This window comes from Pavona decussata, unplaced genomic scaffold (genome assembly GCF_977016875.1).
Source record: "Pavona decussata unplaced genomic scaffold, jaPavDecu1.1 SCAFFOLD_2, whole genome shotgun sequence".
NCBI classification, from domain to species: Eukaryota; Metazoa; Cnidaria; class Anthozoa; order Scleractinia; family Agariciidae; genus Pavona; species Pavona decussata.
In genome coordinates this window covers 2265001-2281105 of record NW_028145426.1, presented here as the reverse complement: position 1 = coordinate 2281105, position 16105 = coordinate 2265001, and the positions used below count along the sequence as shown (strand labels likewise).

The 16105-nt window shown below is 39.0% G+C and overlaps 2 protein-coding genes and 2 pseudogenes across 3 annotated transcripts in view; 3 read left to right on the top strand and 1 right to left on the bottom strand.

Moving 5' to 3' along the window:
* Nucleotides 1-777: 777 nt before the first annotated feature.
* Nucleotides 778-3792, top strand: LOC146489976 (uncharacterized). The gene is made up of 2 exons (XM_085089462.1): nucleotides 778-1434; nucleotides 1564-3792. The coding sequence occupies exons 1-2, from the start codon at nucleotides 1089-1091 to the stop codon at nucleotides 3276-3278; spliced, it is 2061 nt and encodes a 686-aa protein (XP_084945588.1). The 5' UTR covers nucleotides 778-1088; the 3' UTR covers nucleotides 3279-3792.
* A 3458-nt stretch (nucleotides 3793-7250) lies between these two features.
* Nucleotides 7251-11808, top strand: LOC146489975 (uncharacterized; annotated as a pseudogene). Its single transcript, XR_014857882.1, has 7 exons — nucleotides 7251-7548; nucleotides 7916-8136; nucleotides 8378-8928; nucleotides 9438-9873; nucleotides 9946-10117; nucleotides 10922-11072; nucleotides 11168-11808. The product of XR_014857882.1 is annotated as an uncharacterized LOC146489975 (transcript).
* Nucleotides 11809-12188: 380 nt separating this feature from the next.
* LOC146489974 (uncharacterized) lies at nucleotides 12189-13954 on the bottom strand (annotated as a pseudogene).
* Nucleotides 13955-15804: 1850 nt separating this feature from the next.
* LOC146489973 (uncharacterized) overlaps nucleotides 15805-16105 on the top strand; it is a 1834-nt gene continuing 1533 nt past the window's right edge. Inside the window, exon 1 of the mRNA XM_085089239.1 lies at nucleotides 15805-16105. This exon is cut by the window's right edge and continues 227 nt beyond it. The gene's annotated coding sequence lies outside the window, so the exon portion shown is untranslated.

Here is a 16105-nt window from a genome sequence, read left to right as displayed (position 1 = left end):
ATGATGGGAAGAGAGAGTTCATTGTGATTGGTACGCGGCAGCAGCTTGCAAAGATCTCCATCAGCAGCCTTCACGTTGGTGAGGCGCAGATACCAACATCAAGAAACCTTGGTGCATGGTTCGACGCAACGTTCTCGATGGCCTCTCATGTGTCAAAGACCTGTGGTACTTCGTTTTACCATCTCCAGAACAGCAGACGTATACGAAAGTACCTGTCACCGGATGCAGCAGAGACGCTTGTGCACGCATTTATCTAGAGCAGGGTTGACTACTGTAATAGCTTAATGTAGGGACTTCCTGCGTACCAAATAGGAAAAGAACAACGTGTCCAGAATGTTGCTGCTAGGCTAGTTGCATGCAAGTCTAAATATTGTCAGATGACGCCACTGCTCAAGAGGCTGCACTGGCTGCCAGTCAGATTCAGGATCCAATTTAAGTTGCTGCTCATCACATTTCAAGCTATTCATGGTATTGCACACGACTACATCAAGGACCTTATAGTTGTGATGACACCATGTAAGTATGGCTTAAGATCCAATGACAGTTTATTGTTGCGCCATCCAAGTTTTAAATCATATAAGACATTAGGGGATCGTTTTGCAATGGCCGCACCTAGCCTGTGGAATGATTTTTCAGAACATTTACGAGACCGCGGCAACATCACCCAATTTAAGGGGGCCCTCTGGTTGAAATTTCGAAAATTTGAAAAATTTTTGAGAATTTTTTTTTTTTAGAGTAATATCTACTAAATCTATTTAGATTTGGAATATGCTTTTTATTTTTACATAAATTCTCTTGCGGAGTAAAAAACGCAGTTGTTTTGAAGTTTGTTTTTCCGTTGCCATGGTAACCTATTGTAAACAATAGCTTTTTCCCCAATCTTCTAGTCTTAAAATGTAAAAGCAACACTCAATTCCATAGTCCTGAGGTCCCCTACATCCTGTAGTTCATTCCAGATTCCTGGATGTCATTTTGGAGGCCTGGATGCAAAGCACTAGCAATCTCAAACAAGGTCGCCATTTTCCACTCGCGTGTGTCAGTTTACAGTTTATATACAGTATTTTATGTCGTTCAAAACAAGGTAAATTATGCCGAAGCTAGGGAAAAAACAGTCTGTTTTGAAGAAAGGCAAACCAAAGAGGCGAAAAGGATTTAAAGGTGTTCAAAAACAAGCAAAAACAGCGAGAAACGCTACGAGAGAGCGAAATGTGAACATCACGTTTGTTGGTGAAGATGATGTGGTGAGCGAAATGATTCCACCACCAACAGTGCCGGCTTCTTCTCTAAAACTTGGCGCTTGTGTAGCTGATGCCTCTTCCTCGGATGAAAGTATACTGGAGGACTTAGAAACTGCTCAAGGATATCGCCTGGTATCGATGGAAAGTTTAAGAAAATTTGTGAAGAGAATTCACACTCATACACCATGTGCCTCAGGTGAGCTTGTAGAAATTTCTACATAATGTTATAGTTAGGAAGCAAAACGTGAAAATGAATTTGTAATCCACTAATTATGAAGGTTTAAACAAGAAAATGATAAATTATCTCCTTTAATTTACCTTGTAGGTGAAATTGAAGTATTAGATAGCACAGTGAACAGAATGGGGATGAGCAGCCCAATCTTTGTCAAGTGTGACTGTGGCATGACAGAGTTCCTCGGCACTGGTGATCATCCCTCCAACGACACCATCCCAAGGACAATTCAAGGCAAAGATTTGAATAGGCGGATAGTTTATGGTGCTTTTGAGATGGGAGTTGGAAAAGAAGGTATTTCTAAACTGTGTGAAATGCTCAACATGCCATTCAGTATGTCACTTTCAACCTGGTATGACCATGAAGAGGCACTAAGCAAGGCTCACGAGGAGGTAGTACAGGAACAATTAGCGCTAAACAAAGCTGAGGCAAGAAAGCAGGCAATAGAAGAAGAAGGCATCACTGATGCTGATGACCAAACAGTAATTAGTATTCCAGTAAGTTTTGATGGCTCATGGTCAAAACGAGGTTACACTGCCAATCATTGTGTTGGATTTGTTATTTCGGCTGCAACTGGCAAGGTACTTGACCTGGAAGTTATTTCCAAAACCTGTGGCTTGTGTCTACAAAAGAAAGCAAGTTTGACTGAAGAGCAATTTGAAGATTGGTTCCAGACCCATCAGTGTAAAGGCTCTTACAAAGGATCCAGCCCAAGTATGGAGATGGAATGTGCGAAAAGGCTGTGGGGAAGAAGTGAGTGTGATTTCATCAGATACACATGGATGATTTCGGATGGAGACTCAAAGGCCTATAATGCAGTTTGGAGCATTTATGGTGCCTGTGACACTTGCCACCATTATGAAAACCTCCAAAGTACTGACAAAGAATATGTCAACTGGAAAAGTTCAGAGAATTTCAAGAAGTGGGAAGAGGATCATCTGGCTGGAACTGCAGGTTGTGACAGGGTCATGAAACTTGACTGTATTGGCCATGTCCAAAAGAGGCTTGGAAAAGCTCTGTATGAGTTTCAAAAATCCTCAGTCAAATTAGATGATGGAAAGCCAATGAAGGGGAGGAATGGAAGACTGACGAAGGCTGCCATAGAAAAACTGAAAAAGTATTATGGCAAGGCAATTCGCAACAATGTAAAGAAAGACATCACAACTACTGAAGAGAGGGACCAGGCTGTGCAACTTATGAAGACTGCAATTCTTGCAAAATTGTTTCACTGCCTAAAACTGCCAGATAAAGAAAGACACAAGTATTGTCCATCAAATTCATGGTGTAAATACAAGAAAGGGCTACCTTGCCCCGACAAGCCATACCATCTTGACAGCGTGTTCAAGGAACATCTCATCAAGATTTATGACCGGCTTACAGATTCTGCTCTGCTTGCCAGATGTTTGCCTGGATATACCCAGAATGCTAATGAGTCCATCAACTCACTGGTCTGGAACAAATGTCCAAAACACAAGTGGCATGGGAATAAGAGAGTGCAGTTGGCTGCTTCTTCAGCTGCCTTACATTTCAGTGGTGGTGCCTCCGCAAAGCATGCTATCATGGGCAAGGTTGGGCTAAGTGTGGGTGAGAGTGCCAAGAAAGAAGCAAGGAGAAGGGATTCAGAGAGAGTTAAGCAGGCAGAGAAGAGAGTGCAAGATTTGCATAAGAAATACAGAGTTGCTCGGAGACAAGCCAAACAGCGTGATGAAGACCTAAGGATCCATCGCGAGGATGTTACGTATGCAGCTGGGGCTTTCAATGAACTTGGACCCTGCAATGAACCCAAAAGGAAGAAAAAGGCAAAGTAGAACAAGACAAGACTTTGAACATATCCATTTGAACACATTTTTGCCAACATATTGTGTTTTGTTGTGGAAAACTAACTTGAAGTCATGTTTCTAGGCATTAATTACTTTAAATTGCATTTTCTGAAAATATGCATTTTTCGTGCATTTTTGGCTGCCCCCTTAAATTTTTCAAGTTGTATTTGTGCAGACATCACCAAATTTGGCACAAATATTTTTGACATGACATACTATAAACCTATTGAGCCAAATTCCATTTCACTAAAAATAACTGGAGATTTGACAAGTTGATTTTTATTTCAAGTGCTTTGGTTGCCATGGTGACACAAATAGTCGAAACCCGATTTCGCTCAATAGGTTTGTAGTGTTTCTTAATTAGATCAATGAGGCTTAAAACCAGCTCAATTAGATGTATTTTGTTCTTTTTATTTGAGGGGGCAGAAGACAGCTTGAAAATTGATATAATCTTTGTTGTTGTTAATAATTAACTAAGAATACACAAATATGGTCAAGTTCACTCACAAGTTGGTACATAGAGTCAAACACTTGCTTCATACCAAATTTCAGCAGTCTACCACAAATGGGGGGGATGCTATGACTATTTTAGTAATGACCTATTTTATTGATGGTTTTCAACCAGAGGGCCCCCTTACGGCGCTACTTAAGACACACCTTTTGTACTATTGCATTGACTCCTGATTGATTTTTTTTATTACTTTTTTTTTTTTATTTTTTATTTTTATTTTTTTAAGTAGTTGTTTTATATGCATGTTTTTTGTACATTTTACATTTTATATTATATATTTTTACTTTTAATCACAACTTATTATAATCGAAGTAATACTCCTATTGTTAAACATACAGACATAAAATGACATATCGTAAAGATATTAGATTTGATTCCACTCCAACAAAATCTATCGAACGTGTGTGTATACGTATCTCGATCATCGAAGAAGGAAATTTGTTTACTTTACGCAAAAGTTGTTTCTAACAAAGATTTTAGGCGTAAGTTGACACCCTCAGGCGGCCGGAAAAAAACAAAAGCTTGTTTCAATCTCGAGTCAATACTGGGAGAGGAGATCTCTAGTGACTGTTTGTTAACATAACTGTGCTGACAAGAACGAAACCCAACAAAATATAGTCAGTAGCGCTGTCTTGTAAAGACGTGGACCTATTAGACTCTCATATTCATGCTAAAGGAATATCCTGCAATCTCACTGCAGAAAAGCGTAAAATCACGAGTTACAAAATCCGCGGATCCGATGTCTTCATAGATAGCATTTATTTAGCGCTGTTTCGTAACATATTTTGCAGTTGATCCGAGCCGGTAAACAAATGCCACAGAGCTAACGTACCCAATCGCAAGTGAAAAACTTCTCCTGACAGCTCAGAATGTTCAGTAAGAAAACCTCCATTCAGTACATTGAGTTTTTCCCTTCATGATTGAGATCGACATCATTAAGCAGAGCTAACATACCCCATTGAAGGCTTTATTACAAAATCTATTTGCGAACTGCAGGAGTCAAGTTGGCCCGTCAACACTTTTTAATACTGTGCCGGCAATTGTTGAGAATCGCCTCGACAGCGACCCGTTTTTGGGTTGCTAAAACTGGCGCCAATCAAGTAGGAAAAGTCCTTCTTCCCGCGCCATATTAATGGGAAGGACTTTTTTGAAAGTCTAGCTGATTGTTTGCACTACAGTCACTACTTGCAAGGTCACTTCCAAACTTCTTCTCACAGGCTTTTCTCTTTAAGAACCTACCAATAAGCTTGCAAGATTTCAAAATAACTACATCTATGGATAACGAAATGCTTTTTCGATGGGTTTATTCAGAATATCATGTTCAGTTCAAAATAGTCAAGTGAACTACATTACTAGATAAATGTACAATGGGGCAGAAGAAAATTTTACAAACATAAACTAATGATATTTCACTACTTGCTTTATCCTGAATCTTCGTCTGAAACACAACTATAACTTCATTTTCAATTTTGTAACACACATTGGCTTTACCAGCTAAAAAATAGGAACTGGACACCCTGTAAGGTTGAAACGGAGATTTTAAACCAAAGCGCACTATAACTGCTTATTTGGAAGCGATATATAGACGACATATTTTCCATCTGGACTCTAAACAGAGAGGAAATACTGCAGTTCATTGAACAAGCAAACAACCACCACCCGACAATTAAATTCACGGCTGAAATTTCAGAGACAGAAACAACATTTCTGGAAACAAACATTTACAAAGGTGAAGCAATTCAGTTCTTGATGTGCGTACGCGCTTCAAACCTACTGAAACATTTCAATATATGCACTTTTCTTTGTGCCACACACCAGGGGTCAAAAAAGGCTTTATCAAAGGCAAGGTTCTGAGACTTCTCAGAATAAACTCTTCTAAAAATAATATTTGAAGAGAAATTAAAAATGTTAAAACACGCCTAAGGGAAAGAGGTTATCCCGAGAACCTTGTTCAAAGGACCCTCTCAGAAGTGCAATTTGAAAACAGGAAAATAGCACTCCTTCAAAAACCAAAGGAGAACAAACGAATCTTGCCTTTCATAACACAATACCCCCCACCAGTGCCAAACTTTAAACAAATCCTCTTGAAAGACTGGCACTTAAAAGAGCAACAACCATTGCTCAAAGATTTACAAAGGTGGAAGATTCAGAAGCAATTCAGTTTTTGATGTGCGTACGCACTTCAACCTTACTGAAACATTTCAATATATGCACTATTCTTCGTGCCACCCACCAGGGGTCAAAAAAGGCTTCATCATAGGCGAGGCTCTGAGACTTTTCAGAACTCTTCTAAAAAAATATTTGAAGAGAAAATTAAAAATCTCAAATCACGCCTAAGGGAAAGAGGTTATCCCGAGAACCTTGTTCAAACCAAAAAATCCGACTGTCCTTGTGTCAAACCAGTCCCACGAAAATATTATCGACTCTGGCCCGTTGCGCCAACGAAGCAACAATAATAAAGCACGTGTATCGCGCGTGTTAATTGTCTTTAGATAGCAAAGTCATTATCTTGAGTTTTCAGAGAGGCTTGAGAGATGAAGGTATAGGGTAATCCATGGCAAGCACTATAGCACTATTACAGCTGTCATAGGCTATTAGGGGACGATGATAACAAAACAAGACTCAATAAAACACTTAATGGTACTAAACCAATTCCCTGAAGCTTGATTTGAGCCAAAACAGGCCTGGGTGGCAAAAAGAACAAACCCTGCAGATTATTGCAGAATTTTTCTTAAAAGAGAATGTTGTTAAACTTCATACGGCCATACCTTTAAACACAAAAGTAGACAACTTTTTATGAAAAGAAAAATGAATAATAAACGTACCTTTCTAAAAATTCGAAGCTTCAAATTTAACAGCTTTCACAGCAAAAGTCCCAACTAGCGGAGTAACCGCCATTTTCCTTGAAAGGGCACGCAGACTTACTGCTGAATTACCGCTAAAAAGTATAATCGTGTTTGGTACACGAAATGTCATTTTTCACACGAGGGTCATATGCATGTACTCGAGGTTTTTCCAAGCAGGAAGAAATGTCTCCACCTGGGCAGGAAACAATTCAAATGGTAAGAGGGATGCCCTTAACTAGTTCAGCTGTACCGTATTTTTGTTGTAACAACTCGGATTGAATTATTTTCTTAAAGTGCACATGAAACGAAATTGTACTGTCACACTTTTTTGCGTTTTTATATTGCTTATCTTCCTTAAACTTCATTTTCAGTCGTTTCCCGCTTTGGCGTGAAGAAAATCCATTATTTTTAGTGGTTTGAAATTTCCCTCCGAGGCTTGAAATTTGCGACATTTCATGCGCAGATCGAGATCGAAGAATGGTGAGTGTACCGCATATAAAACTCTCATGTTTATTGATGTGAGAAGTTCCAATAGAACATTCAAATTGTTCCACGATCCGTGTAAGGCTCAATCTGAAAATTATTCTTTTGAATCTAGTTCCTTAGAGAGTTGTTGACTACTACGGCATCTCCATCGGCGGATTTATCTGATTTATCTTCAACGGCTCAAGATGTGGAAAGCGCACCGCAGGAACAAAATCCTGACCCAACTTGTCCTGATGACATCGAACAACAGCCCACTGAGTATCACATCACTGAAACTCCTGTCGGAGCCGAAAGGCCACCGAGTCCGCCATCGTGCAGCAAATGCTCACATCTCTCCAAAAAAAATAGGCGTCTTCAAAAAGAAAACGCGTACTTACGCAAGAGGGATCGCGAGCTAAAAGAAGAACTGAAACGCGTGAGTATTGCGGCTTGAATCAACAACGACAACTACAGCAATTTGTAATAACAATGCATATCGTAATCTATGTCTATCATCGAGCGTTCGGTCGGGACTCATCTTTCACACACCTTTACTTCTGTTTTTTCTTGCGGTTTGTCTTTTTATTTAATATTACATTGTTTCCGTGAATATTATTTGTAAGTACCTAAATTATGAATATAAAATGGCTTTTCACTTGCCTGGAGAAGATGTAACCAATATAACACATGTATTACTAGGATATGTTATTGTAGCCTTCTAGTATTATTTCATTTTTTTCCTTTTAATTTGGTCTTTTACGAAATACCTTTTTTACATCTAATTCTCTCTCTTCTCTGATTAGGCACAAATTGAGGAAAGAACTGATAGCTCGGAGGATCATGATAGTGATGATGACGATCACGATGAAGAAATTGGTTCTGGACAACCATACAGACATGAAGAAGGCCATCTTTTTTCCACTGGAACAGACACAGATGATGAGGCTGATCCTGACTGGGCTTCACTGGAGGAAGATATTTCCCACAGTGACAACGATGATGATGAAAAAGAAAGAAAACTGAGGTTGGTCAGCACTGTATTTCACTTGATATTGTTGTGCATTTCGATTTATCTTTACTTGAATGCCATTTTAACAACTTGAAAATTATCACAATAAATAAATTTATTGTAAGTAACAACAACAAACTCGCATATATAGTTGTGGAGTTGTGAAAAGAAAATGCTATTGCCTACACACGTCCACTATAGCTTGCTGTATTTGTGAAATTATTATTACTCTATTTTTTTATTTTTTTGCTAAAAGGGTAGAGACCAACACACCTGTGGAGACTGAACCAAAGTTCTTGGTTTTTTACAGTATGCTTCTGAGCTTATTTTCAATGTTCTGCTTTCGCTGCAAAGTAGGCAAGCCGAAGGTTGAAATGAAGCAGACTGGGACTACGGTTACTGTGCTTCAGCACTGCAAACATTGTGAAGGAAAGCCATACACCTGGAGAAGTCAGCCATACCATCCAGTCCTGGGGAGGTATCCTGTTGGAAATGTCCTTCTGAGTTTTGCAGTCCTATTTGCTGGTGCGTCCTATTTGCAAGGTCCTTTTGGTGTTCCGGCATATGGGCCTCTCAACCTACAGCACCCGTACTTACTTTTTACATCAGAAGAAGTTTGTTTTCCCCGCCATTCTCTATCACTGGGAGACATACCGGGGTAACTTAATCACTCAACTCAAGACAGCAAGTGACGTTGTGTGGTGTGGTGATGGGAGATATGACTCCATGGGGCACAATGCAAAATATGGAGCCTACACTATGTTTTGCTCGACAATTATGAAAATTGTCCATTTTGAACTTTTACAAGTAGAAAGTGGAGTATTACAATTTATTTTACGAGTTTAAATATATGTTGGCAGTTGCATGTTTTCCAAATTCACTTGCTCAAATCTGGTGGTGGGTGGGTGTGTGTTTCGAGTGGGAGGGTGGGGGCAGAACCAGCAGAACTTGGGAAACGTTTCACAGAGGAGGCTGTGTCTGAGTTGAGTTTGGCCTCTGTTTCATTATCAGGACAATTGAAAAACTTTTGATATGACAATTAGTTTTATTTGTAAATTAATAACAACTCACTTTTTTATCTAAGGTTCTGTACTTATTCTCATATTGAAACAAAGGCTAGCAGCAACTCTGAACGGGAAGTATAATGAAACAATATTCACCAGGAAGTTCAGACCCTGTTTTCCCAATAGACCATGTTTGAAGTGGAAAACGCTTCCAAAATATATCTATCATCAGAAAAGAGTTCCCTGTTGGTAGTGAATGTTGTAAATTACCTTTTATTATCTTTTCCCTTTTTTTCCCTTCCTTTTCTTTAGGCCAATGAAACTGGGAGCAGTAATGCCATGGAATTAGAGGGGGCAAAACGTTGCTTCAATTTCTTGCAAAGGATGGGACTGACTGTTGCTACATTCGTCTCTGATCGCCATAGGGGCATCGCTAAGTGGATCAGGCAGTTTCAGCCCCAAACATCTCATTTCTTTGACATCTGGCACGTGGCCAGATCAATAAATAAGAAATTGCTGAAGGCTAGCAATGAAAAGGGGTGTGAGAGAATCAAAGAATGGATGAGAGCTGTGAGGAACCATTTATACTGGTGCGTAACGACAACCGTACAAGGCTTTGAAAATCTGATTTTGGCTAAGTGGAAGTCGTTCATGCGTCACCTCAGCAATAAACACAAGGACCATCCAGATGCACTGTTTAGAGAGTGTGCGCATGACGAGATTGCTCCAAGGAAATGGATTAAGATAGGTAATGTTGTGTGCTTTCATTTCAATGTAAAATTTTCCAATTTGATAATTGCTTCACTGTTTTAATTTTCAGGTACAAAAGCTTATGACAAGGTGTCAAACATCCTGGACAGTAAACAACTTCTTGGAGACATAAAGAAGTTGTCTGCAGACACACAGACAAGCTGTCTTGAAGGGTACCATGCAACACTAAATTACTGGCACCCTAAGATGATCCACTTCTCTTGGCTAGGATCTTTTTGCAGGTAATATTTGTTACTTTGCCATCTCCTTTCAACCTCAGGTTGTTTAGCTTCTGCTCTTAGAGAAAACCATGCAAATTATCATGGTCATGTAAATGTAGTGCTCTCCTCTGCACAACCTTAAATGGCATCTTGACCCTAGCAGTGGGGCTAAAGTGTATCATCTAGAGCAGGTTTTGTTCAGATTTCTGATAAAGCTTACAGAAACACTGCAAGGATCACAAAATTTCATTCATTCTTAAATTAATAATAATAATAATAATTATTATTCTTATTATTATTATTCTTATTCTTCTTCTTCTTATTATTATTATTATTATTATTATAGAAAAAAAAAAAGATGTCACTAAAGCACTAACCAACTGTCAGAAGTGGATTATATTACAGAACTGCGAAATCATCAAAACATTCTACAGTTTAAGACAATGAAACACATTTTTTCCCAGTCCAGGAACTGTTTCCTAGACACTGTCTGCAGCAGGTTTCAGAACAAATTCTAAACTGAAAAGTTATTCAATAAAATAATAATAATAATAATAATAATAATAATAATAATAATAATAATAATAATAATAATAATTACTCAATTCTTATCTATTTTTCACAAGTACACTTTTTCTGATAATTTCACCTTGACTAGCACCCTACAAAGTAGAGGTGCATGTACAGATGTAGGCATGAAAGTTCAGTAGTAACACCTTCGTTTCCCCTAGATCATTAACCTTCCCTTTCCTCCCCCTGCCTCCTCCTAAAAAAAACCCAAATATATAAGGAGGAATTACATGTATCACTGCATATCTCTTCCAGGCACATTTTAGCCAGCCTGCACTTCAATGAAAATGTAAAAAGGGAGACCCAAAAAGACAAAGATGGTAAGCCCTACTTCAAGGTGTCAAAAACCCAAAATTTAAACTGGGGGAAGAAGTGGTGCGAGAGGTTGCAGTTCAACCAACCTATGGTATGTAAATAGTTATGTGTTAATTTGGTTGGTGGGTGGGGGTAGGTAATTCATTATTTTTCAATTGTATCAATGTTATTAAATATATTTTGTAGGGTATGTTGATGACATCCGTAAGCTTCTATTCAGTTTGCCTTTGAAGGATCTTTCAGACATGACCACCAAATATCAAGAGCAGGTCCCACCTCCCATGAATCGTCAGTTTCCAGAGAGGGCAAGTAAGGATGAGGCGATAAAGAACAAAGAAAACAGAAAGAGAACTTGGACACAGTTATTTCCCCCAGGTGAACTGAATATATATCACTGTCCTTATTCAATTAGAGATGCCCTACTTTTATACCCAATTAATACCCCATACCCCTCTCATTCTCCTACCCACCACCACCAAGAAACTAAAAATGTTAGGTCCCTGGTGGCTAACATGTTCTTGTTGTATTGTTTAGAGGAAGAGCAAAATTCAATGGAGACTACAAGTGGGGCTCAACAATCGACAGCTACTGAGCCATCTAATGTACCTGTGGAACCACCTGCGAAGAAAAGGCCTCCCTCTTGTCGTAAATGCCACCAACCCATGAGGGGACATCCTCGCAATAAGTGCCCTGTGCCCGCAGCAACACAAGAGACTACAAACAATTGATTACTGTGAACTTGTCATATTTTTTTCCAAAAACAGGGCTGAGAAGTATGTACAATTTCTATAGCTTAATGGTGCATTCTTACCAGAAACAACTAAACAACCATTGTTTGCCACATACAGTAAATTTGCAACATTTTTGTTGTTATTAATAGAATGTCTTGGATGTTTGTTGTGGCTGCTTTTCACTTTGAAATTTTGTGAAAAATTGTCTACATACATGTAAGTGATAAATAAATGTAAACAAATAACTTCAAAGCACAACTAAAGGAACTGGTCAAAAAGACTACCTAAGTTTGTCTGAGTGTGTGGAACAAAGGTCTTAGTCACTCCAAGTGTCAAAAGTCAAAAGAGTCAGCACTTGAGTGTGTTTATCACAATATAAAAATCAGGTACATACCAAATAACAAGTCAAGTGGATATTAATCAGTGAAGAAATGCAGCTGAAGTTATATTGATCAATAAAAAAGAGGCAGGTTCGCCTAGTTTCTTTCTTCAGCTGATGCATATCCAGTTGAGTGATGTGTATATCTGGTTCTGATATTGTGATAAACACATGCTGGCAGTGGCCTGCTATTATCCCATCCCAAGTAACTGAAGATCCATCAGTAGGCTGTGGCTCTGAGAAACCTGCCGTAAATAAAGAAACTAAGTATAAGAAATAAAAAATGAACATTTTGCGCTGACACAACTTGGCATGAAGCAAAGGAGACTTATGTAGTACTGCGGAGTCTGAATACAACTTCCCATCTGATATTCACATAAATTTATAATGTGCTGAAGAATCCCAACTACCTGCATTGACTCTGTTTTCTTTGACTTTGCTAGTATGTACATCATCATGTACAATTACATGAAGACATTACACAACCGCAATCTGTGAGGTTTCAGCAATGGATATGTGAAAACAATAAATCAAGTTGTGTTATCTGTTTATATTGTATTATTGAATATTTTCAGTTCCAATTCAAGTGGCAGCATTGGCTTTCAAACAGCCGCTGATGGTATAATTTAACATTGAACCTGTGTGGATTAACATTATCCTGACACATGCAAAAATTCAAACCAAAGAAAATTACATACCACTGTTACATCAACTCACAATATTATTAAACTAAGTAAGCTCTCCATGGTGCGCTGCCATATATTTGTCAGTAAAACAGGCAACGTACACATTTACGGAACTGTTTGCTAACAATCTGGGCCATACATGAACCTGTACAAAACACATGTTATGATGTAGCTGAAAGTAGGGGTATTCAAAGCCTGGAATAACTACTCACTCGTTTTCCGAAGTGCCACCACGTCGGCGGTAAGTTTTACCATTCTTGTCTCTTAATAATGGCGCCACCTGTTTGAGGACAGTGGTGTTGGTAAGCGCGAGAAAATCCTCGTGCTCCCTTACGTATGATATCTGTTCTATGCTGCCATCGAAAGTCAGCTTCCCACAAGCACAATCCACTTCTCTGCAGCATCTAAACTCGCGTGCTGATAAAAGCGTTGAGTCGCTACACAGTCCACAAGTACACCTGTAATTGCAATGTGAATCTATTTACATGGTCTGTGTTGGTTCAAAGAAATTGAGATTACGCTAAGAAAAACGGTAGTTCAATACTGACATTTCAATTTGGTTCGAGCATTTCATTTCGTCACTGACTACAAATCATCTTTTAACCTTGCTAATAAAGGTTTTCGGTGAACAAAATAACGGAATTAGTACTTACCAAGAACTGACTGGTACGGTTTTTTTCAAATCTTCGTTCTAGAATTGAAGCAGTCACCCCATCTTCATCTCCTTCGTCTTCCTCGTCAAGTCCTTCGCCATTGTCATCAGAACTTGCCAAAGGTTCGCCTTCGTACGGAGCTATTTGGTCCGGCACTGACTCTTCATCTTCATCCAGACTTGGCACAGAATCCACATCGTCTTCGGACATGCTTGAACTATAATCTTGCTCATTTTCCGCCATATTCAATAAGCAGAACCCCTTCAAATTCTTGCAAAGCAGCACACAGAGATTCTTGGAAAACGAGTGACGCACACGATGAAATACACACCAATGACGTCACAACTCTCGACTCGAACCCAGGTCCTTGTCTAAAATTTTGGCGTGAGAGGCCCGACTTTCGCGGCGTTTTAAAATATGTTCCCGCTTCTTAAAGCACATTATTTTTTGTTGAAGTATTTCTTAAAACACCAATTTTGACATCAGAGAAAAAAAAATGGCATTAGAAATTCATTTCATGTGCACTTTAAGACTTGCCAATCTTTCAAATTCTAGCTGACAATCAATTATGCTGCTGTCGCTGACTTTTTAGAGGAACTAGGGTCCTACCTAGAGCATTTTCTCGCCCAGTTGGATGTTGTAAGTTAAAGTCATTTCTATAATAGGAACTATGGTTTTAAAGATCGTCATATAACAGGTATTCGCGATGGAGTGAATTTGGCAAAATGTGTACTATGGAGACGCCATTTTGGTGTGAAAACATCTGGAGTTTACTTTGGCTTTCTGAAAGCGTTTCTTCTCTCTGCCAAAAACCAGGAATTGATGGAACATATTGCAACTTACTTGAAAAAATTGTCAATCACAATATCAATGTTGCGGCGGAGGTATGCACAGCTGCCTAACGGACATGTAAGACGAAAATCGGTATATAAATGTCACAGGTAAACAATCAATAAATGAAACCATATTGCGGTCTTTGTAAGCGAGCCGTCATTCACACCTTCTGAAAGGAAAACATTTTTACTTCCATTGCTATTTTATTTAGTAAAGAACGAACACGGGCCGTAGAAATGGTGAATGATGCGTTCGACTCAAGTAAGGCACTTTGTTTGACTAATCCTTTTAAAAATTGGAAATGACGTGCATTTGGACTTAAAAGCATTTCATTATTTTGCCATCAATTTCAGGCTAGGCAGCCAACAGATTACCTTGTTCATTGGTAGGTAGTGATTTCTGGTGTTTTTAGAGCTGCAGTTTGTGAAGCTTTGTACCTCAATGTTGATTTTATGATGTCTATCCCCTTTACAGGGATCAGATGGTGCTGCTTGCAGTGAGATTTATTAGTGAGCAGTCCACAATATGGGATTTGCTGGAAAATGGTAAAATTATTTTCATTTGGAGCTTAGCGACAAGGAATCTTTCAAACACAAACAATCTCATAATTTTGTGGCTACAATGTTTGGTCTTTACTCCCGTAGGTTCGCAGACACAAAGCGCCCCTCCAGGTGAAAGGAGAAAAAGAAGAGAAGAAGATCAAGACGGAAATAATGGCCAAAAAAATTAACAAGCCCGGAACTAACTTAAGTGTGGCACTGTGTTAATTTTGAATAAGTTTGTTGTCTTAGTCAAAATCCCCAAGTTAATTCGAAATGAATAGCCTCCCTTCCCCATTTTCCCCAACAAAACGGGCGAGTGTAAATTGGGTTATTTTCGACAAAGAACGAGAAAAAGGGAAGATTACGTAGAAAGCTTGAGGTTTTTTAGTGTACAAGGTGAAGCTATGTTTGTTATAGTTGGTCAGTAACTTTTATTTTATTTGGTGGCTCCTAAAGGAGCCGTTTTGTGATTTGTTGTATGAACTCCACCTTGATCAGCTATTCTTCGTTGGAACTGGAACTTATCCAGGAAAGAAACCATAAATATTGCAGTACGTTAAACAAGGGAACTACTATAGATGAAATTGGAGACGTTGCAATGAACAAAGAGCAGCAGCCTACCTTCCTCTCTTTGTTTCTGGTGCCTTCTTTGTCTGCTGGTATAGAATGACATCGCGCTTCTTCAAAGGCTTCAAACGTTGAAAATAACAACATTACCTGATAGATTTCTCACAAGTACGAAATGAAATAGCAGCATTTCCGAAAATTCCCTTCAGGTAACACTTGAAAGTGGTCTGTAAAACTTTGCATTGTTGATATTTTTTCGAGCTGTGTGCTTGACACTTGATTCCCTTTAATGATAAGATTTTGCATTCTTTCCGGGAAGTATTTGACGTTTAAAAACCAATAAATTCCTCTTTCGTTTCATTAGTACCAGTTTTGAGAAAAGATTGCCAAACTGGCCAAAGATTCCTCCATCTGACGCTGCTGCTTAAAGCCCCATTTACACTACAGAAAATTTTTGGCACGGCTCGGATAAAAATGGCACGCGTACCAAAAAAAAAGGTTCGGCTCGGGTAAACTTTGTAGTGTAAATGATTTTGCCGTACCAAATTTTACCCTTGCCGAACCAAAATTTCACCCGTGCTCGGCCCTTCTGAAAAGGTAGTCCGAGCACGGGTGAAATTGGTACGGGTGCCACAAATATTAGTCTGGCTCGGATGAAATGTGTAGTGTAAACGCTTAACCGAGCTGAACCAGCCTTTATGGAAGGAGCCTTCATCTCTTTGGTCAGCACGA

What these genes read in the sequence shown, in the direction of transcription:
- LOC146489976 (XM_085089462.1), top strand. Translation starts at nt 1,089, where the DNA reads ATGCCGAAGCTAGGGAAAAAACAGTCTGTTTTGAAGAAAGGCAAACCA. An exon ending in TCATACACCATGTGCCTCAG is followed by an intron (nt 1,435 to 1,563) that starts GTGAGCTTGTAG and finishes TTTACCTTGTAG; the next exon opens with GTGAAATTGAAGTATTAGAT.